The following is a 23,052-nucleotide window of genomic DNA, read 5'->3' on the forward strand; positions in this document are numbered from 1 at the left end:
TATATTAATTGACTGAATACTAATGTTGTGCCATTTAGATTTTCCGGAGCTTTTCCAGTTCTTGACTAGAAAGTTTCCATATGGTGGTATTTTAGTTTGTAATTCAGAGTTTTAATTCAGAATTTATACTCATACCTCTACCGATAAAGTTGGTTCATTAATTTTTTACATAAATATATAGACATTTATCTTTCTATAACTTTTAGAACTATGATCCTGTATGTCCTTATGATCCAACTGATAATTTATGCATTTCGATTTAAATGGTACAAGTTAAGATTTAGATGACTGCTATGTTGTTAACCAACACTATATTAAAAGTTTAATTTAATTGCAATCTATGTATATATAATATTAACTTTAATTATTATATTTTTATTGCTTCTTTGTAACAGTTATATGCTTCGTTTTATAAACTAACTTATTTTTCTATTAATATAGAGTTGAACATTTATATTGGTCTGTATATCAAGATAGAAGAGAAGAGGCAAAATAAAAAAAAAACTCATATTAACATTAAATAATAAAAGTAATATAGGAGATGACTAATTATAAGCATGCTATGGCCATCCTATGCGATAGCCGTAGCATGGTTGAGTAAACGGCACTAACATGCTAAGTAAAGCTTCTTGTTTTTAGTTTGATGGGTGTGGCAAGAGACACTTATATAGGGCCTTTCAACATAGTCCTCGGATGACATCTTATGTGTGCCCGACCTCAGATAAGATTGTAATCATATCTGGTATTAACTACAGATGTCTTTGAACGACAGGAACCGCTTACCATCAAGTGGACTTAATATTCATTTGATACTCCTACAATGTATAAAACACTGACGTTTTATTTTAATTTCTTTTTATTGCTTTACCTCTAAAGAAAAGGGCAAACTTAATGCCTGATAGCATTCTCTACCAGTCAACACTAGGTATGTAGAGAATTTGCAGCGGGTTTTATACTTAATAAAAAATATCTGACAAAGCATAATAATAACAGCAGATATATACATAACACACTAATGGTTCTATTTACAAAATTTCAGTCCTTGAAGAAAGAAATCGATTGGGACAGAAGCAATGAAGACAAAGGCGGCGAAACATCAACTGAATATCGAATGCAACATGAGTCTGTACGTATTAAATTTTGTTTACTAAATGTGGATGTGGTAGATTTACGTATAATGATATTATTTTAAGTTTTATCCGCAATTCATAAGAAATCACAATATTATATAGAGTTGACTGTTGATGACTGTTTATTATTATAGCATATTAAAAAAATATGTTAGCTCTGATATACATAAAAGAAAAAGGAACTTTAATTAATATTGTGATTTCTTAATGCTAGATGTGTAAAATGCATGCCATGTGTATAAATTAGAATTGAGTGTATTTTGTATTAACAAAGGTATGTATTATATAAACTATGAAGGGAAATTATGAAGGCATTTTAAAATTGTCTTGAATGGCCAGACATACTTGTTGAAGTAATAAGTAACTTATATATACATTTGTAGATATTTAGCAATATATGATTTACAAGCAATGCATAAAACAAATTTGTAATACAGCATATGATATAGTAAATCAGATTTAATAATATTTTTTAAATCTTGAGGAAACTGCGTTTTGTCTCAGTATTACGATTGTATGATGATAATAGAAAATAATACATGTGAGAAAGACCGTGTTAAGGTTATGAGAATATTGATAGGATTGCACATTTTATTTGTGTTTTAGCGTGATTCGAAATGTATTAATACCATAATTTATCGAATTATTTTTTGTATAAAAGTACAGAAGCCATTAAAATAGGTCATAAATGATGTCATTTTCTGAGCAGTAAAAGAGTTCTTAAGTAGTCTTATTTACGTTATTACATGATTTGTAATTCCTGGTTATTAAAAGAGTTAATATTATATACTGAGATCTAATATTATTATATTTAAATAAAGATCTTTGGTAAACATGTTTTAAATAAAGTGTTAGTTGGAGGAAACAATAAAGACAGTAGATTGATGTATTTTAGGTTACATGTTAGTTGTGTGTTAGTGTTTCGAAATTATTTTTTTCCTTAATTGCATGCTTGTCAATGTGCTACGCTGTTTTGAACATCGAGTACTATGCCTTGCTGTCAAGAAGTTGACCTTCATTTTGTTGGCCATCATTTTTTATATCCATTCATTTTGTTTGATATATATTTTGGGCAGTTTTTTTATTTAAATTTTGGCCATATACATGCATACGTTATTGTACGAATCAGTGATTCTGTACGCGCGCGCGTTGCTAAACACCAAGGCATTACGCGTAGCCGGCTCCCGGGTTCACTCCTGCACATTTTTGGGCAAAAATGAGCGTCAACTTCTTAATTAGATAGTGAAATCTAAGAATATAACGAGATTGCATCTCAATTTAGAAAGTAGTGGTAGAGATAATTGCACAAACTTTGGTCCGTGTAAGACCCGACAAGAGAAAAAGAAGTTGATGTTCTTTTTGTGGTTGCAGGAGTACGAAGGGTCCGGTAGGGGGAGAATTGAGGAGGGTGACAGGGGGTACCCTTGTATACATTGCGGCGCTACGTTTCCACACCAGAGCAAATTGACCAGGCACATTTTGACGACACATACCCTTGATACATTAAAATATCGCGATGCTATTCTGGGCAGGCCGATGGGTTTGCCTTTAATCGGACAATTCAGTGAACCGACTTATATGGGTATGCCGACCGAAGAATCACCTATCGATTTGGATATTGGACCGGTGGAGCCTGGAAATGTTGTGCTATGCAAGTTTTGTGGCAAGAGTTTCCCGGACGTATCGTCGCTAATAGCTCACCTGCCTGTCCATACTGGAGATCGGCCGTTTAAATGTGAGTTTTGTGGAAAAGCGTTCAAACTAAGGCATCATATGAAGGACCATTGTAGAGTACACACAGGTAAGCATGTTCACACCCTTTATAATTTTAAATTGTTTATTTATTGTATTGCTGAAAGATAGATTTATCAGATTAAGGTGCGTTCGTTCATTACGATTATTATTCGTTTATTTATTTCAGGTGAAAGGCCATTTCGTTGCGTTTTGTGCGGCAAAACATTTTCGCGGTCCACCATACTGAAGGCACACGAGAAAACCCATTATCCAAAGTACGCTCGGAAGTTCTTATCGCCGAGTCCCGTGGACACTGAGGAGGAAAGTCCGCATCAATGAGTCATAGATGATTGTAGTGCACAAATTTATGGGAATATATTAGCCAATAATCTGAATTATTGGAAATAGTCAATGGTGAGAGTTGAATGAACAAATGGAGGACAATATGTTGTAATTAGTTAAGAATGTGATTAAATGCCGCAACTGTGATCTGAATGATATGAATAATATTTGATATTTCACTAATAGATAATTGACACACAAATGTTGTTAATACTTCGATTTATTTGAATGTGCAAATTCAGTTGTTCTGTTTGCTTCGTGAATGTTTTGTCCGTTAGGTGCTTTCTTTACGCCTTAGATGATAATAATATTATTAATTCATTTTACGATGGTCTCTTAGGTGGCGTAGCCAAAGTTAGCTAGAGAAATAAAACTTCATTTTTAATTGATATAATAGATTATGCTTTTTTTTTGTTTTTCTATGCTATTTTATTCAAATCTATTATAGATAACTAAATATCACGAAGAGGTCATCAAAATTATTTGGTAGATATTTAAAAATGAGCACTGAAGAATGGAAATTGTAAAATATCGTATTAATTTAGAACCAACATAATCTCTAGGAACTTGCATATTTATTATAGTGATTCTCTCAGAATTGATTTTATAAACCAAATTAAAGATTGATTATGAGTGCTTTAATTATAATTATTAGAGAATATATGAAAATTGCACTCAGTATAGTTCGTATCTATAAAATTTAGGGATTTGAAGTTTTTACTAATTTTACGTCTTTGAAATTAACGAAGCACGCTCCCCCTGAGGTAATTCAAAAGCAATACTAAGACATATAAATGTAAATACATATAGTTTGATACCTAATATCGGTTTTTTAGGAAATTTATTAGGACGTAATGCTTCAGTAGCTCTGTAACACGGGGAGGGTTGTGGATGTGATCAAGGGAATCAAAGCTTTAAGCGCCGTTTTAGTTCAATCAATCCTAATACTATGCCTCTTCTTCCATTTAATTCTCAAATACTTTACAAGAACGATAAAGTTATCTCCGCTCCTTACCAAGTGGTAAAGCTTAGGTAGTTTTATTCTATGTTCGATACCTTATTTGGCTGTTTCACTAAAATCTTTGTTACATATTCATGTTGACTTGGAACGCAAGAGGCATTGTATTGACGAAGTATCTATAAATGTTTTATCTATTTTCATACAGAATATCCACATTTTCACATTGTTATTTTAATAGGAAATGTCAAATGCCATGTCTTACAAAACAAACAAATTACAGAGCATTTGAAATCTTCTCACAGTTGCTGTGTTCAAGAAATTAAACAGAGTCAAATACAGGGATATTTTATGGATTCATTCGTTTATTTGACATAGATACCACAACTTATTGTTTACGATACAACTATAAACACAGCCTAGGTAAGGCTTTTTGTCTACTGTATGTATAAAAGTTTTATAAAAGTTGCCGACATCACAACATAAATGGGAAATACTAAAGCTTTGATTTGGTATTGATTAAAAGATGGATAATGTTTTTATTCTTAGAGCACGGCAGAATTTGAAAAAAAAAGGAAAATAATGTTAAGATGTGTATCACCCTACACTTTTTGTCTAGTTCATTTTTACAATCTGGAGTGACTTCAAAGTAATCTTCGGCCGTGCGCTAAGGTGTGTTTTGTTACTCTTTCCTTTATATAAACTATAATACTTTGAAAATAGTTTTAGTCTGAAAACGGTATACAATTCAGCCGATTTCAAAAACTTTTAATTTTACTCTTCATTTTATTTTTTTACTTTACTGATATGCTAACGGTACTCTGGTCTGAGCACGAATATTTATCGATTAGGAATAAAGCTGGAAAGAAGATTAAAAATCAATTAAATCAATCGACATACCTGATCTTTTCATAATCTTTTGTAGGTCTTATAACATATCATTTTATATCGAAACGCGAAGTGTCGTAATATTATACTTTTCTTAAAAGTAATAAGTATATTTCAAAAGTTTTAGGATAAAATGTTTAAATTTAAATTATATTATTGGTTTCGAATGTAGGCGTTTTAATGACTTATTAAAATATAATAGAAAATAGTATTTCAATTATTTATTAATATTTGGAATTATATCAATTGAAAGTATTATGGTAATTTAGGTAAACATCTGTGATATATAAAAGTAAGTAAGCTATATCTGGGGATAACAATGTTGATCTCAGATTGTGATTTCAAAAATTAAGGATTTTAGGCTGAAGCTTGTCCGAAATTATTATTGATGATATTATAATTTATGGAATAGTCGTTGATGAACATATAAAACAAACTACGTCATAAGCATGTTCTCAGCTATAGAAGCGTTTTTTAGGTTATATACTTGAAATTAGTTACAATTTTTCAAAGACTTTGTTAATATGATATGATAAGTGAAAAGTTATTTTAGCGGATCTCATTCTTATTTTAGATCTATGTTGCATCTAGATATTAAGGCGGGTATATGTTTTATTGTTTGCCAAAATGCCCATAGATCAGATAAACGTAATGTACTTACTTTAAACCTGAATTTCAACGCCTCACATTCCTAAGAGTTTCCAGTTGCACGAGGAGTAATTATAGTGTTGAATGCCACCGATAATGTGTAAGTGCTAAGTATAAACTATTCTTCGCCTAAATTATAATGTTTGAGCCATCGTGCGATGACCACGAGTACCGTAGCATTTCATATACTTTACGATTTGGATATTTATGATGGATCGTGGAATTAGTGTTGAAGTTATGCTGTGGTAGTGTCCTTAGGTTCTTCCAATGCACCTGGTAAGGTTAGTTAGATATAGGACTGCGCAGTATTTCTCTAAGGAACATTTATTTTAAAATGTTACGATATTTTTACCTAGTTGGTGAGAGCGCGTTATGAATACTGGTCATGTATATGCGTAATAACGACTTGAACATTCCATATAGGTATATGGATGTTTAAATTTACTTCAATTCAACGAGGTTGAATGTAAATCAGAAGGTGTATCGGTATTTTTCGATGGCGTGTACTCGGATAATTATGCATTTAAGTGAATTTGAACACCCATACATAGTTTGGTATCTATTGTTTAAATAGAAATGATTTCTTATATTTCTGTATAAAATCTTAGAAAGTCTTTGAGATGCGGTAATGCACAATCTAATTTCTGCCCGCTTTTGAAGTCACTCGTAAAAGAATATTAGGATATAGATTGGTAGATGCGCTACTTCCCGGAGCTAGATCGGTTGGAGAGTTAATATGCGAGTTATAAAAATATAGATCAGAATCAATAATGTTGCTATTTGAAAAGCTGCACTATTATTATTTTTCGGAGTCGACGTTACGTTACCAAACTGTATAGCAATATTGCAACCTTAAGTAATGTTCCTCTTCTTATTTTAAGAAAGATTGAATATTTACAATTTACATAATGAAATAATAGCAATAATTAAATGGTTAATAAAGATGCGAATTAACAAATTTGTACAAGTTTTTATCGAAATAGTTTTTATAATAGAACAGAATGCAGTTAAATAGTATTTTGTTTCCTAACTTTCAGAGATACTATTTATTAATTAAATAATAATAATTGTTATAATTATATTTCTATGTATTCACATGTATATAGGCAGCGTGGTAAATATGTTAGTGAATTGTATTTAAATACACAAGCAATAGTTATTATATGACCCCCAAGTGCAGTTATTCAAATTTTAACATTCGCCAGTTTTTGCCACGTCCCTGCAAAGTTCACGCCGTTAGCACAAATAAGATTATATAGTTATATTATTTATATATATAAAATTTATGTAGATATATATTTTCCGGGTATCTATCGAGCATGATAACTATAAGATGAAAACTAGCACGAAACGTTTCATGTTATTAAATAGATACAACTTAGGATTCATTTTTATAACATAAATTGTGACCACAGTTTTATATTTAGAGTGCCTCTTGCCTATATAAGACTTATATAAAGGCTGCAAATCACGGAATATACATAGTTTATGTAGGGGATGAAATATAGACACATTTGAAATTTTATGGTTAAAATTGTAAGTTGCGTTATGATATGTGACTTGCAACACTGTATCCCGCGAACATGGCATCGATGAAGAACAAACAACCTCGTAGCAGTAATTGTTGCCGGACAAAAAAAGTGTACATACCTCCGCAGCTAGCGCATTCCAATCTTGTGATGTTAATACATTAAACAGATTGACCAGTGCTAACTTATTTTCACGACCAATGCATACTAGGACAATAGATTATATTTGTACAGTTGTAGGTGAAGTTGTTAAGGTTCGTCCGCTAGATGGCGGACCGAGCCACGATCACGTAAGCGAACACTGGTTAGTTGTGATTAACTTACTATTTTAAGTGGCATACCTAAATATAGAACTTATATTGCAATTTTTCTAAGTTCCTGTAGGTGTATTAATTATTGTATATCGGTACAATTTGTTTTATTAATTATAATAATTTGTTTATTGTAACTTATTTAGATTTAAAGTTTTTGTGACTACCAATTGTATTGGCGTAGGATACACTGGAAGTCGTTTGCGGTACGTGTATTGAGGCCCCATATATAAATTTTTGTTAGACTGGAAGCGAAAAGGATTATCAGTAAAGTCATTTTGTGGTCTTTATTGCGAATACACGTAGCGTAATCGCTTTAGTGTATTATGTGTAATGAATTATATTCAGCACAAGTTCAAATAATGTAGGTCCACTTTTTATAGAGCTTAATAATCGTTCCTTCCTCATAGAGAAATGAACGATTATTTCCCTTAAGCCGTTTTATTTAACATTCATTGTTGACATTTTAGAATAGACAAATCTGTTTTGCCTTAACATTATTATTAATAGTTCATAATGTTGTAACTGAGAGCAGTATGATTTTGTTAAAAGATACATACAATATATCAAATCGGTCGAGGATCAAATTGGTATAATGTTTCGTCAATTGTGCAACAGTAAATAGACCCATAACTGTTGGTCATAGTAACTTTTGAAACAAATATAAGCATATCATAGCTGTAAAAATACAATTTTGACAAATAAAAGCTCTACAATCATTACAGAAACAATCTTTCAATTATACCCCAAAACCTATTGGAAGTAATGGAAAACTGCCTGGTATGTATGCAAAATTGTTATTTTCCGATTATTTTATTCAATGAAAGGATAATAAGAATATGATGTCTGTATTACAGATTTGTTTGGACATGTCGTGCGGTTCTCCGAGTATCCCGAGTCCGATCCCGCCTCGTAGCCCGACTGCACTGCCGCTGTGGCCGCCGCTGCTGGCCCTCCAGGCGTGTCGCCTCCGCAGGTACTTAAGCGACGATTGTATGACTTACCCGGGCCGCCATTTGCTCCACACGGACAGGCGTCGTTGCGGTGTCTGCCTCGCCTCCTTCCCTTCCGCCTGGCTGCTCGAACGCCACGCAGCTCTACAGCACGCTTCACAGGCATCGTGCGAAGACAAGCCTTTCGTTTGCGAACAGTGTGGACAGAGCTACCGATACAGGTCTGCCTACGTCAAACACCGGGAACAGAACCATCGCGCCAGACTCCCGGCTGACAAATTATTCACATGTGACGTCTGCGGCATGCAGTTCCGTTATCTCAAATCTTTCAAGAAGCATCGCTTGAATCACACCCTGGAACGACTTCACACTAAAAATACGGACCCGCCCGAAGGAATTGACCAAGTCTCCAGCACGAATGAAGTTCTAATCGGCCAATGTGGAGAAATGGACTTATCTATGAAGAAGAAAGTCAGGACTGAACCGACCCGAACACCTCCCATTGAAGTAATTGACGGCGAACAAGACAGCACAGTGGACTCGAATGGACCCACAGATTCCTCAGTTGTAACTGTCGATGATTCCACTGACTGCAGAAATTCGAGCACTGAAAGTGAAAATAAAAAGGACGAAGAAACTACGACCGAAGAAAGGAGACGCGTCCCCGTATCTTTCGCTAGCGTTAGCTCCATCGCTGACAGCTCCGAGAGCGAGTCACGAGGCGACCCCAACAAACTGGACACTTCGAGCTCACACTCAGGCATCCTGAGTTTCTTGCAAAACGAGGAGAGACAGAGAGATCGCGAGAGGAGATTTGCTTGTCCCTTCTGCGGTAAATGCGTCAGATCAAAAGAAAATTTGAAACTACATGTCAGAAAGCATACTGGCGAACGTCCGTTCGTGTGCCTGTTCTGTGGCAGGGCATTCGGAGGGAAGAGCGACTTGACCCGTCACTTGCGCATTCACACCGGCGAACGGCCCTACCACTGCGAGGCTTGCGGTAAGTGCTTCGCTCGGGCCGACTACCTCTCCAAGCATCTCACCACCCACGTTCACAACGCACGCTGATTGTCGCGCCGTCCTCTATTCAATATAGTTAATGAGTAACCGAGTTATATTGTTATAACGGCAAATCGGAATATTTTTTAAAACATTTTTAAACTTTACAACGTTATTGTGAATATATCTAAACAGGTCTATTAAGAAATTTACATTACACTTTTATTTCGGAGTGGTATTTATAGTTTACAAAATAATTTTTGATATTTATTCTATAAGAAATATTTGAAAAGAAATAAAAGAACATTTATGTTTACTCCTAAGCAATAAAACAGATAAGTTTATCACACGTCACACTACACACAGCATGTTGATGAGGTTATAAATTTTTCTAACGACTTTTTACGTTCTACTTAGCTACTTTTAAAAGTGTCTAGTTTGTTCAATTTCTTTAATCTAGTATCGTAGACCTGTATGAAAGTTATTGTTTTTCTTTGAATATTTACTTTCAGATTTAGTTTTAAAATTATTATTTAGGTTTTTTCTAAAAGTGAGGTTCGTTTACCCAATGGGGCCTACCAAATTGATTTAAATTAATTAATACATACAATGAATGTTATGTTCAAAAATTTCTTTTGCCATATTTTTTGTACGTTTGCACTTTATATTAAGATTGAGGACTCATTCCATTGAGGGGAATTAGGAAAATTGTAGTGGTGACGATAGATAAGTAGGAGAATGCAAAAAGCTGTGATTCATAATGATTAAGACCAGTCAACAAGTTTTAGAACATCGAAAATGTTTTATCTAATTTAAAGTAAAATAATTTTAAAGAATAGGTATAAATTAATTATTATAGGTATAAGAAATCTCTCTGTGCCAAAATATGTACCTCATAAAAATAACATTGAAGATAAACTAATTTATCTATACTTGTTTGTACACACATTGTTTTTAATTTCGTTATTATAAATAACATGTTGAACTGTTGTTCAGTTTCTTATCGGAGAAACTAAAGTCATAGTTATCAATCTGAGGACTTTTTTAAATACTTACTCGCAATATCTTTATTTATACGCAGCGCCGACTCAGTTTTGCTTTCTAACTAATAATATATGTTTTTTCTAATAATCCTTCAGTTATTTTTTATCAGATTATTGAATTTTAGTCACATTATTATATTTGTGTCAGCAACATTATAGGCATACAAAAATTGTCGATTCTATGTAAGCCTATAATATTGTTTGCACTCTTATAATTACTTTTCTTGATAAAATCTAATTCTAAATTGTATGGAAAGTTCATAAGCAAATAAATTCACAAGACCTTACGATTTGCACCTAGTTAAAGTCAATTGTTAAGTTTGAAATAGGGTCTAGATATAAAGTCAAATATGTGTAGACTATATTACAAATTTAATGAATATCTTATAATCTATTATAAATGTTAATTAGAATTGCGGGTCAGTATTTAAAAATGACACCACCTACATACAAACTGAAGGCCAGACTGAACGTTTTGCATAGTCAAATGTTATTATTATATTTAAAATTAATATTATTTTGCTTTTTTATTTAGCAAATTCATTCCATAGAATAATTTTCAATACCATATACGGTAAACTTTTCATAATCCATTTCTACATGCAAATGTTTTTTGTATTGCATTGCTTAATTGTTTTTTAGATGTTCGGGTGTGTCTCGTCATAGCTTAGAAGAATGTTACAGATTTTTTTTTCTTAATTTCCGATACAGACATAATCTATTTAAGATGGTATAATCTACTTTGTGAACATTTTTGATTTAGTTCTTTATCATCTGATATTACTTATTAATCGCCTAATAACAATTTGAACGTCCGAGGATTAGTATTTTTGATTAAAAACAAACGTTCTAGCAACGTTAGCTCTAACATAAGACCGCGTCTGACCTCTTAATATTCAGTTTTGTATGAATTGGATGATGAATAATAACAACTGAATTGAATTAAATACACTAAATTGATTGATTGATTGCCAGGAGAAATTGTCGCCAATGATTTTTTTCACCTTAGCTTTGCAAAAATCAAAATTTGTAATTCAAATATTTGTTAGTGGCCATGCAAAACATTCAGTTTGGTTTACTTACATACATTAATATAATTGTTGTTTGTAATTTATTATTGTTGATTAAATATTTTTCTTACAGTACTTACATAACTTGACACAGCATCCCTATACAGGAACAAATAGTTATTATATCTATAGTTGCAGATACAAAAATATAATAGATAGACTGTCAATTTTGAATCTTGGAACGAGTCCGAGGCTCAGAAGTGAACATCTATAAGTACAGGTAAATCCAGGTTAAACCAATTTACTTCGTATGTTATATCGATATTTTTCAATACCTTTACACATGTTTATACAACGAAATTATCCGGTTAGTTTTCTTTTAAAAGAAAACTCAAAAAATAATCTTTTAATATAGGTTAATTTATTTAATAAGAGCTCTTGTCATGTTATGGGCCGGTGTTGAGTTTTTTGTATATTTATAAGTTAATTCATCTTTATGCAAATAAAATACAGTTATAATAAATTAGAACTGCGAAACATAGTCACATTGCCAGAGGGATATAATTATTAAGTAAAAATTAGGTAGTCGAAAACGTTTAGTATAAACGACAAGCAATACTCGGATTTATTATTTTTACTACCAATATACTCTTACTACAATTGTGGGTAAAAATTGGAAATATACAAGTTATTTTATGGTTTGGCAACTGTGTAGTTGTACTATACATTTTGGCCTTTAGAAAACTGTTGCACTATCAGTTTTAATATGCTCTCGACAAGTCTTTACAATAATACCATCGAAGTAAATGTAAGACGCATTAATTGTGTATATGTAGATATTTTGCCATTAATATGTCAAATTTATATTATAAAATAATTATTCAAAATTGGTGTTGACTGTTTTTATAATTATATCGGCAGTAGATACTTGATGTTGTGGTGTAAATTAGTGTCTTATAGACTTAAGGTAACCACTGAAAGGGACCACACGTACCCTTGTTTCATCGATGCGATCCATTCCGACTAAATGCAGCTGATCGGAACATTGTGGTATCTTTCAGTGGTTCGTTATTTTGAATTCTCGTAGCGTTTAATATTGGTGTGGTCTTTATATGTTCACGTAACGTACATAAAATTATTACTGTAATTTATCTAATTTTTAAATCAGATTCTAAAATATATCTAGCACAGCGAAATTGTAAATATGGGAGTGCTACCATGTCAAATGTGATAAACTAGGATTTAAGTGGATTCTGTTCAGTGTCTAATCAGTGAATTTCCAGACGGATGACATTTTTACCAATTTGTTTGTGAATTAGCTAGAACATATCTTCACAATTGTTTTAAATAGACCACAGATGTATAATTTTGTTGGAAGGTTTTTGTTTACAGTCGACTGTGAGCTTATGGGCATTATTTATTACACTTATTTTATACTGTTTTATTTGAGGTGTGAGAGAAAAGTGGGTGCGTCGTGTAAGAGACATCTGAGCAAGGGACACGTGTGAGTTACGTTCAATTTACGCACAATTTACCAGTTTACGAAGCGTTTTTTATATACATCTCCGTCCAATAAGTATTTATATTTTTATTTCGTTCAAAATTTTTGTTGTTGTGTTGTAATTCGGTTATTGGTTAATTTAAAAGTTTATTATAAGTAGCACTTTTTTTTCACTGGTCTTTGTTTTTGTGTTTTGGCTGTACGATTTAATTTTTATTCCAAATGTGAAGTACAGGCCGTTAAAGAACAATTTATTTGGAAAGCCAACTGTAGAAAATCAGTTAGAATATTATTTCTTGTGTATTCAAAATTAAGTATTTTTTGTGTATATTATACAACATTTCTTGAATAAAGTGCTATATTTGTCAGTCATCATATTATACTATGCATCTGTATGCACAATTTGAGTATCAATTCAGCTATTCTTGAAAAAGTTCCAAGATCTTTGAGGTATTAGTATTGTTTATTCGCAACAATGTTACACACACATTAAATTAGTAGAATTGATGCTTAAATTATGTATATGATAGCAGTATTGTAATTTGTATGCTGACAATATTGTTTTATAGAAAAAATGTGTGCAAATTTAGCATTCATAATACTACAGTTTTAGACCAGATGTATTTTAAAACATGTATTTCCATTTAATTAATACAATACACAGAAAATAACCGTTGAACAACGGTAAACTAATTAGGCATAGAGATAAATGTTTCTTTAATTGTAAAAGAAACAAAAAGCATACACTGTTAAGAGGCGAGAGATGCGAAGCTGTGACCGATGGACCGCATTCAAGGTAAATGATATTATTGTCATGCTCATGTTTATTGAACGTATATTTTTTATTACAATTATTGTGATATTACTATAAGTTGATACAGCATAACGTATGAAAGAATAGTCTCCACAATCAAGCCAACGACGAACGAACCTAGACTGATTTTCGGGTAGAAGTAAGATAGGCCAGAAGATTCGCAGTCAATAAGTAATATTAATAAATAGGTGTTGATTTTAAATGTTTTAAAAGCCAAAATACAGTCTCAATAGTTAACATAAAACAATAAGAGAGTTTATTTAATTTTTAAAAGTAACTTATACAGAATGTTTTATATACCGACCTTAAATTATTTTTCAGATGTATTGATTTTTATACATGTCCATATACAACAATGCATAGCGGTAAGTGTAGTTATCGTAGATGGGTCTATTAACCGTGTGGTGCTACAAAGTGTAATGATATGTGATAGAAACATTACTACAGAGACATTTTATTTATTGAAGCTTCCATAGATAAATAATATTATCACACTACATTATAATGTTACAATTTCAGCAATAATTTGGTTTAGGTATTGCATAAGGATTTAATTTCCAGTATTTATATAACGTTGGTCGTATTGCGTGTCTCTTAGATACCAAAGTATTTGATAATGTAGGAAAGTGTTTAAGATCTTCGGTGGTTTATATTTTGTTTAGAAAATTATTGTAAAAATTGTAAAAAGGAATAAGTCGACCAAACTTAACATGTGGGAGCGATTTTGATTTCGATTTGGACTTTCAACTTATTTTTTATTGAAATCACAAACAAAATTTGATAACAAAAGTTTAAGCATCATAATATAATTTTAGACACTGCTAGTTAGCAAATATTTATTTTGTTTCGGCTCGAATGAAGCCACTCATTGTAATATACAATATGTTAACTTGTTTTATGGCCCTACTGATATTATAATTATGTATTTTAAAATACCATACGTATAGTTGTGTTATCAAGAAGCCGGTCTATTGTTTAAATTAACGAGCAAGAAAATTATAATTTGTTTTAAAATAATTAATTTATACATTTTAATCGAATAATTTTAAATCAGAAATATTAGGTTATATAGTACATACATATTGTTATATAATATAATATATTTTTTTTACTGGTGTATTTCAGATAATTATTGCTGTTAAACAGATAGTCCTGTTTTATAGTTTTAACACGGAAACTTATTAACTTTTATATAGGTATTTCAAGATTTTTTATTTGGCAACAAGTCAAACATTTTAAATATAAATTAAACAGTCCATTTGATTTAAATCTCTTGTCCATTGTCCAATCTAACGTAGGTATAGTCATATTTTGGATGTGTATTACGCCACATTCTAAATTAAAATTGCTATTGTGTATATTATTTCAATAATATTGATGTGCAAAATTATAGTAAATGTCTTGGATCTCTAAAATTAAGAAAAAAAAAAGACAAAAACACTTTACGAAATTTCTAAATGTGCAATAAATGTGTGTGTTGTAGTGTTACCATTAGGCATAAAATTTTTAAGCTATAAAATATGGTTACCTATAGTCTTTGGAACAGACAGAAACGCTGTTCAATTTTAAATATGTTTTTTAATATTGCCATGATCTCATTTTAATCGGTAACCATATTTTTAGTGTGTTAATGAATATTTGGCACTTTAAAAAAGGCACATTTTCCTATTATAATTGAAAAATGGTTTGAAACGTGTTGAAATGAATTTGTTGGGTAATTTAATTTGGTAATGAAATATATTTGTTTCATTAATAGGCATCTTTTATTTTTCCTTGATCCGTCCTGTCTATTAGTCGTGTTAACAGTAGGTAGTAGACATTTAGCAGAGTTTACTTGAAGTTAAGTAGTCTCTATTTCTGGATATCTGTATTTAGATTCTGGAATACATTAGAAATATAATATATAGGTACATAAAATACACATTAACAATGTAGCTTTGCACAATGTTAGAAACTCCTTACGTCTACAATTCCGCCTTACATTTAATGATGGTTTTTTATAACATAAAAGTACAAACGGGCAGTCCGTCTGATGATAAGTGGTTAATCTGTAATTTGGTGATCTGTAATCGAATGAAGATAGATTATAGTGCTCGCTGTCGGTCAGCCACAAATGCGTTGCTACGCCTGAGGTCTACACTGCTGTTATAAGGCAGAAATACGTGTGGATGTGGTGTTTCCAAAATCGAACCACAGAAGATTCTAGCTTTAGATTATATTGTTCTCTGAGAATATGGGAATTCTATAACTAATATATAGACTTACTGGAAAGATCACAATGATCAAAGATATAAAAGCGACCGTAATTATAAAATTTCTTTCTAAATACCTACAGTCACATAGATACAACATAAATAGCGTCCTCTATTGAAGATAAGATAAAGATAAGATAGATACGTCTACTGTCTACATTTAGTGTCTATGCTAAACCCAGGAAAGTATTGAATATTTTGAGCGTAGAGAAATCCTCTTCGTGGATATTAATTCTATCTAAACTTATGGATAGATGGCGCGTTATAATTAATTTAGTTAAAGAATGTAATCAATATTTATAAACTTACTAGTTTTTGCCCGCGGCTTCGCTCACGTGTTGAAAGAAAATAATATGATATACTAACATACATAAAACTAAAAGTTCGTACCTTGATTGGAATACCAGTGGCGCCATCTGGCGAAAATTTGTCGTACCAACTCAGAAACCTTCGTGGGCTTATGGACAACAACTTTGTTAAAGATCATCACTTGATCAAATGCAAAGTTTACGATTCGATCTTTACTAATATCGATAAAAATAATCGAGTTTTTTGGTCCAAAAGATCGATTCTCCCATTAATCGATCTTAGATCGCCATTCCTAGTTCCCGTGGGATTTCCGGGATAAAAACTATCCTATGTCCTTTCTCGGGTCTTAGACTATCTTTGTACAAAATTTCATTAAAATCGGTTCAGTGGTTTAGGCGTGAAGAAAAGACAACCAGACAGACAGACAGACAGAGTTACATTCGGATTTATAATATTAGTAAGGAAGTAAGGATTACAGCCTAACACATTATGTTAATATAATTATATAACTACCTAATAAAGACAACAAACAAGCGTGCAGTGCACGTGAAGTTAAGTATCAATTGCTGCTGTGCAGGTAGGTAGCTAATGTGAGAGGACTCCGGTTGCGTTCCTTTGGAGATCCCGGAGTCCTCTACGCAGCGCTAAGGACGGCCACCGGGGGAGTTTTAGTGCGGTAAAAATCCCACATAACCCCGTGTCGCTCCCACGGCACCGGGTACCTTTTGAAGGTTTCCCTCTCGAGAAGAAAAAAAAAAGAAAAAAATTAATGTACATACCTATAGTGTACAGCTGTGTACAATTTGGTTTTCTGGTTTGTCTTCCATGCAACCGGTCATAGTCTGACCTGTAATTTTCAATAAGAAGAACAAAGTTATAAGCGCTTATAGTTCCACTTGTAATTTATGATTAAATCAGTTTTAAACTTTACTTTCTGTGTAGGTACCTACATCTTTTGACTTTTTGTGAGAAAGACTAGATTTAATCCGTCGCTGAACAACTTTTGAGTCTCGTTAACCACTACCCTGATGTTAAAGCTGTCACTTGTTAAAGCGATAGTAGCCAATAGTTGGTCAATCTTGAAGGCGAGTACGCAATCGACTATAGACGCATTGTTTAAATAAAATGAACCATGTAGGTATTTTCAAACAATAAATTGGACACCCGAGAGACAACGGATTATGTGTCTGCTGAATAGCTAAAGCGTCAAAGTAGTTACCCTTACGCAAGTTTAATGTAAGAGCCAGTAGTAGCCAATGGGCGGTCAGCCTAAACCTTGAAGGTTGTATTCATAGATAAGTATACGAGTAAATATCTCACCGCCTTGTAATTGAAGGAAGCCATTACTTGTAATGACTTAAACGGCTGACAATTCTGTCATGGCTGTTATGGTGTAATTTACGCCTAACAATGCTGACATGCACAGTTAAGTGGTGCAAAACACACGTTAAGACACGAAATCTAAGAAAAGGTGCGGAGAAATATCGTTTCATTCGTCAATGATCTAAAAACTACATTTTTTTAATATTTTTCTAACACGAAAATAGATGACAGTGACAATTTCAATTGTCAAAACTGGTTACATTTTCTTGTTAGGAGTGAGTAATCTTTACTAATCTATGGTTGTATTATAAAATACCAATATATTTTGCGTCCCAAATAGAACGCCTATGTATCTATGTTCAAACTTTCCGCTGAAATATCCTCGTTTAACTTTTCGTTTGATGTGAGAGTTTAATAGACATGAATACGTAGACCAGAATATATTTGGGTAGCCCTTTCGCTCACATTTTGCTAACCGTGTTTATTTTAAATAAATGTTAATGAGACACTGCTTGTTTATATGTAACAAACTTACTTACAGGCGAACGCTATTTTAAAACCACGTTAATTGCATAGTTAGTACATAATTATATTTATTTAGACAAGAAGGGGGGTAAGGGGAGAACGGAAATAACATCCTATCCGACCCAAGTCAACCTCACCTGCACGCGCGTTGGCGGCGGTACCTTAACCAGTACCGGGTGCCCCCTGCTAGATAACAGACGAGGCTCTGGCGACCGAGCAATGGCGGTATAACCATACATACCTGACCGGGCAACTGGTCGGAAGAGGCTTCAGCGAGCCTGGGGGTCCAAATAACCTCCAAAATGTCTGGTGCAGAAGGCAACGGGAAACCACTGCACTAAATTTCCCTAGTTTGTCAATATGAGAAAAGCTGAAAAAGAAATGGCCCCGAGTGCCCGGCGTTCCTTAAATGGAACAGGGGTGCGAAGAATCCCCGGGCGGAAAATTCGCGATACAAATCGAGATATAAGAGTTGGAACTTGGAATGTTAGGAGTTTGAGTCCAGGGAAAGTACACAATGTATGCAAGGAAATGGATAGACTAGAGATCGATGTGCTTGGATTGAGTGATGTGAGATGGAAAGGAATGGGCCAGAAGAAAGTGGACGATGACCACACTTTGTATTACTCAGGTTCACATGAGTCTTCCAACTTGCACGGCGTAGGTGTGGTTATTAACACTAAGAGGCTCAGAACAACAACACAATTCATTCCTCAATCTCGGCGAACCATGATGCTCCAATTACAAGCTAAACCAAGAAACATCAACTTTATACAAGTTTATGCGCCCATTAAAGACTCGTCGCAAGATGACATCGATGAATTTTACAAAGAAGTACAACAACTTCTTAAGATCACGAGAAAGCACGAGATAAACATTTTGATGGGGGATTTTAATGCTAAAATAGGCGAAGGGGAAGTCCAGGGAGTTGTAGGCAGACACGGATTGGGGAAGAGAAACGATCTACTTGTGCAATTTTGCCAAGACAATGAACTAGCGATCATGAATACTTTTTTCCAACTGCCCCCACGGAGACTATATACCTGGACATCACCAAAACATACACCTGAGCATATAATGCGAAATCAGATAGATTACATTATGATCAACAATCGTTTTAAGAACTCCTTTAAAAGCGTTAAAACTTACCCTGGTGCTGATGTAAGAACTGATCATAACCCAGTAGTTGGTGTCTTATCGTGTCAGTTGAAGAAGATCAAAAAGAAAAATAACTATGCTAAAGTTGATATAAGGAGTCTAGCTGACAATGACATAAAAGAAAGAGTCACTAAAAATATCAATGACTGGGCACTTAAACCGAAACAGCAAGGTTCAGAATCTGTTGAGGAAATTTGGTCTGATCTCAAAAACACAGTGTCAGAAGTAAACCATCAATATCTGAAATTATCATTTGCTCCAAAGCAAGTATGGATGACGAATAAGATTCTTATGCTGATGGAAGAACGAAGATTGTGTAAAAATGTTGATGTCACAAAGTATAACAACATTGATCATCAGATAAGAAGAGAGGTTCGCTACGCGCGTGACAAGTGGTACTCAGATAAATGCAATAATTTAGAGAAACTACTCGAGAGACACGATTCATTTAACCTACACAAGGAAATTAGATCTATGATCGGCACTGTTCGACGGACGAATGGACTAGTGGATGAGATGGGTCTTCCAGTTCTTGACATCCAGAGGAAAAAGCAGATCTGGGAACAGTATGTTTTTAACATGTTCGCTGATGATTCTCGTACCGCCTTAAAACCGATTGATACAGTAGAAGGGCATTCTATATTAAAGCGGGAGGTGTGGAATGCTCTAAGAAGAGCTAAAGTCGGAAAATCATCAGGACCCGATGGGATACACATCGAAGTGCTAAAATTAATACTGGAAGATAACATCGACACAATAGTGGAGTTGATGAATCTTGTGTACGAAACAGGAGAGTTGCCGAAAGACTGGCTGGTGTCAACATTCGTTACACTCCCGAAAAAGACAAATGCTAAGAAATGCCAGGACTACAGAACTATTAGCCTTATGAGCCAGATATTGAAACTATTTCTTAGTATTATACACGACCGTATTAAACCTAAGTGCGATGAACAACTATCGGACAGCCAATTTGGATTCAGATCGGGAGTAGGTACAAGAGAGGCTCTTTTTGCAATACAAGTTTTGGTGCAAAAATGTAAAGAGATGCAACAAGATGTATACATGTGTTTTATCGACTATGAGAAAGCATTTGACAGAGTGCTGCACGATCGACTTATATCACTCTTAGTTGACATTGGACTAGACAGCAGGGATATTAGAATCATTCAGAACTTGTATTGGAATCAGAGAGCTACTGTCCGTGTGGACGATCAAGAATCTGAAGAGGTTTCAATAAAAAGGGGTGTACGCCAGGGCTGCATTTTATCACCTGCACTCTTTAACGTTTACTCTGAAGCAATTATGGCTGAAGCACTAGAAGATCTAGAATGTGGTGTCAAGGTTAATGGGCGACTGATTAACAACCTTAGATATGCAGATGACACCGTGCTGATAGCATCATCAGAGCAAGAGCTTCAAAAAATAGTTGACAGGGTGAATTCTTGCAGTGTAAAGGCCGGCCTTGAGTTGAATGTGGCAAAGACGAAGGTCATGGTAATTTCAACCGAAAAACGGACAGACATGCGTATTTCAGTTGGGGGGCAAATCCTTGAGCAAGTACAGCAATACAAATACCTCGGCACGTGGCTAAATGAAACATGGGACAGTGACCAGGAAATAAGAACCCGTATAGAAATTGCTCGTAGCTCCTTCAACAGGATGAAACGTGTTCTGTGCAATCGAAATCTCAACATCTCCTTGCGCATTAGAATGGTCCGCTGTTACATCTGGCCCATTGTTCTATACGGATGTGAGGCATGGACGATTAAAGAAGACCTCAGGAAACGTATAGAAGCTTTCAAGATGTGGGCGTATAGACGGATGCTTCGCATTGCTTGGACTCAAAGAGTGACCAATGAAGAGGTTCTTCGACGGGTGACCCAAAAACGCGAACTTTTGCAAACCATCAAGCGCAGAAAAGTTGCGTACTTAGGCCATATCATGAGACATGATAGATACCAGTTGCTGCAACTAATTATGATGGGAAAAGTAGCTGGCAAAAGGAAAGTGGGTCGCAGAAAAAAATCTTGGTTGCGTAATATAAGAGAGTGGACAGGGATAGCGAGTGCTGCCCAACTATTTCGCCTCGCTAAAGATCGAAGGAAGTTTGCAGAATTGACGGCCAACCTTCGCTAGTCGGAGAGGCACTTTAAGAAGAAGAAGACAAGAAGTAACCTTTTGAGAGGACGGGGGAAAACCCCTCAAAGGGTGCGACATGGGGTTAGTGGGATTCTTACCGCACTAAAGTCCTCGGTGACCATCCTCGTTGCCGCGTTGGGGACTTCGGGATCTCCAAAGGAACGCGACCGGAGATTTCTAAACGCGTTTCCCTGATGGACTCTGCTTTGGTAAGCATAAAGCTCGCCACACCGTATGGTGTGTATTTCACTCTTGCGCCCGCAAACGCAGAAAATCCCTTTTATTCACCTTTTCCGATAGGCAGGGGATACCGTAACCCTCTTCGGGCCCCGGAACTACCGGGACAAGACTTGAAGTGACATACAAAAATGAGAAATGTAAACTCCGTAGCTACTGTCACATTGTACGCACGTGTAAGGCATTCCAGCCGTAGATTTTGGTAGAGCTTTAATATGGCTTCCACAATTTATGATATTGCGGGCAGATGCAGATCTGTTTGCAGGGATGCACAATGGCTTCTAATCTTAATACAGACATACCAATTGCACCGATGAAAGAAGCTTTGCGTGGTCCATAGTAGTATCTATACTGTCCGTGCATAGATGAATCCGTAGAATCTCGGACCGTGGAAACCGCCATTGAAGTCCTTTTCTGGTTTTGTAGCAGTGTTTGAGCTGTGTTTCGGTCGTTTTCATTGAAGCTACACATGAAGCTTCATGGACCGTTACTAATATAAAAGGTAAGTTAACCGAATGTAACCCATCTTTCATTATTAATTATAGATATTTCTAACTAAAAAGTATAACTCTTTAGTTAGAAAAAATATACTAATACAGAATGGTGAGACATGCTTATCTGAGGCATTCCAACTTAGTCCTCAGGGGTAGCAACATATTTGTGACCTGAGTCATAGTCTAATCTTATCTGAGGTTGATTACAGATCTCCATCGACAGCAGCAGAACTACCATCAGGTGGGCTGTATGCTCGTTTGCTAAATATAAAAAGCAATAAAACCATAATCTAATAAGTAATTATGTTTAGTTACGATTCAGACCGTAACGAGGTACAGGAGGTTATAATTTCATCCGAACCTATTTAAATATTTCTTGTCGATCTTGTGTATCGAACGTGACTCTGGGTGGTTGACTTCTATGAATACTAAGCGGACACTTCTATGAATATTACCTACCTATCGCTAGCGTACCGTTCTATAATAATTTCACACTTCAACATTGCTTTTTGAAGTTTAATAAAGTTGTTTAAGTTAATGAATGTTGGGAACATGTTAGAGTAGAGGTCCTCAAACTTTTTGCCTCGTGAACTACTTGCTGTATTTTTCGGGGTTTGACTAGACTTGATCCCCTTTTTTGCTGTATAAGGGAGACCGAGCATTTGCCTTTTTTGCCTTGTGGTATAGTCCGCGTAAAACTGCCAGTCCGCTCTGAATATAGAAATGAATCGCGTCGCCATAGCAAATTGTATGAC

General features: G+C 34.3%; 1 protein-coding gene across 3 annotated transcripts in view; it reads left to right on the forward strand.

The window, feature by feature from the left end:
* The window catches only part of LOC140750438 (uncharacterized), a 47,218-nt gene extending 31,605 nt beyond the window's left edge, over positions 1–15,613 (forward strand). For 2 of the 3 annotated variants that reach the window (XM_073083950.1, XM_073083952.1), the window contains exons 6-7: positions 1,040–1,126; positions 8,398–15,613. In XM_073083950.1, the coding sequence (XP_072940051.1) occupies positions 1,040–1,126; positions 8,398–9,561 (1,251 nt within the window). In that variant the 3' untranslated portion in view covers positions 9,562–15,613. Of the gene's footprint in view, positions 1–1,039; positions 1,127–2,501; positions 2,932–3,051; positions 4,856–8,397 lie in introns of those variants that run through there. The other variant, XM_073083953.1, reaches the window with a different exon arrangement.
* The last annotated feature ends 7,439 nt before the right edge of the window (positions 15,614–23,052 follow it).

This window comes from Epargyreus clarus, unplaced genomic scaffold (assembly GCF_041222505.1).
Source record: "Epargyreus clarus isolate Ecla_fem2 unplaced genomic scaffold, WU_Ecla_fem_2.2 ptg000019l, whole genome shotgun sequence".
Taxonomy (NCBI): Eukaryota; Metazoa; Arthropoda; class Insecta; order Lepidoptera; family Hesperiidae; genus Epargyreus; species Epargyreus clarus.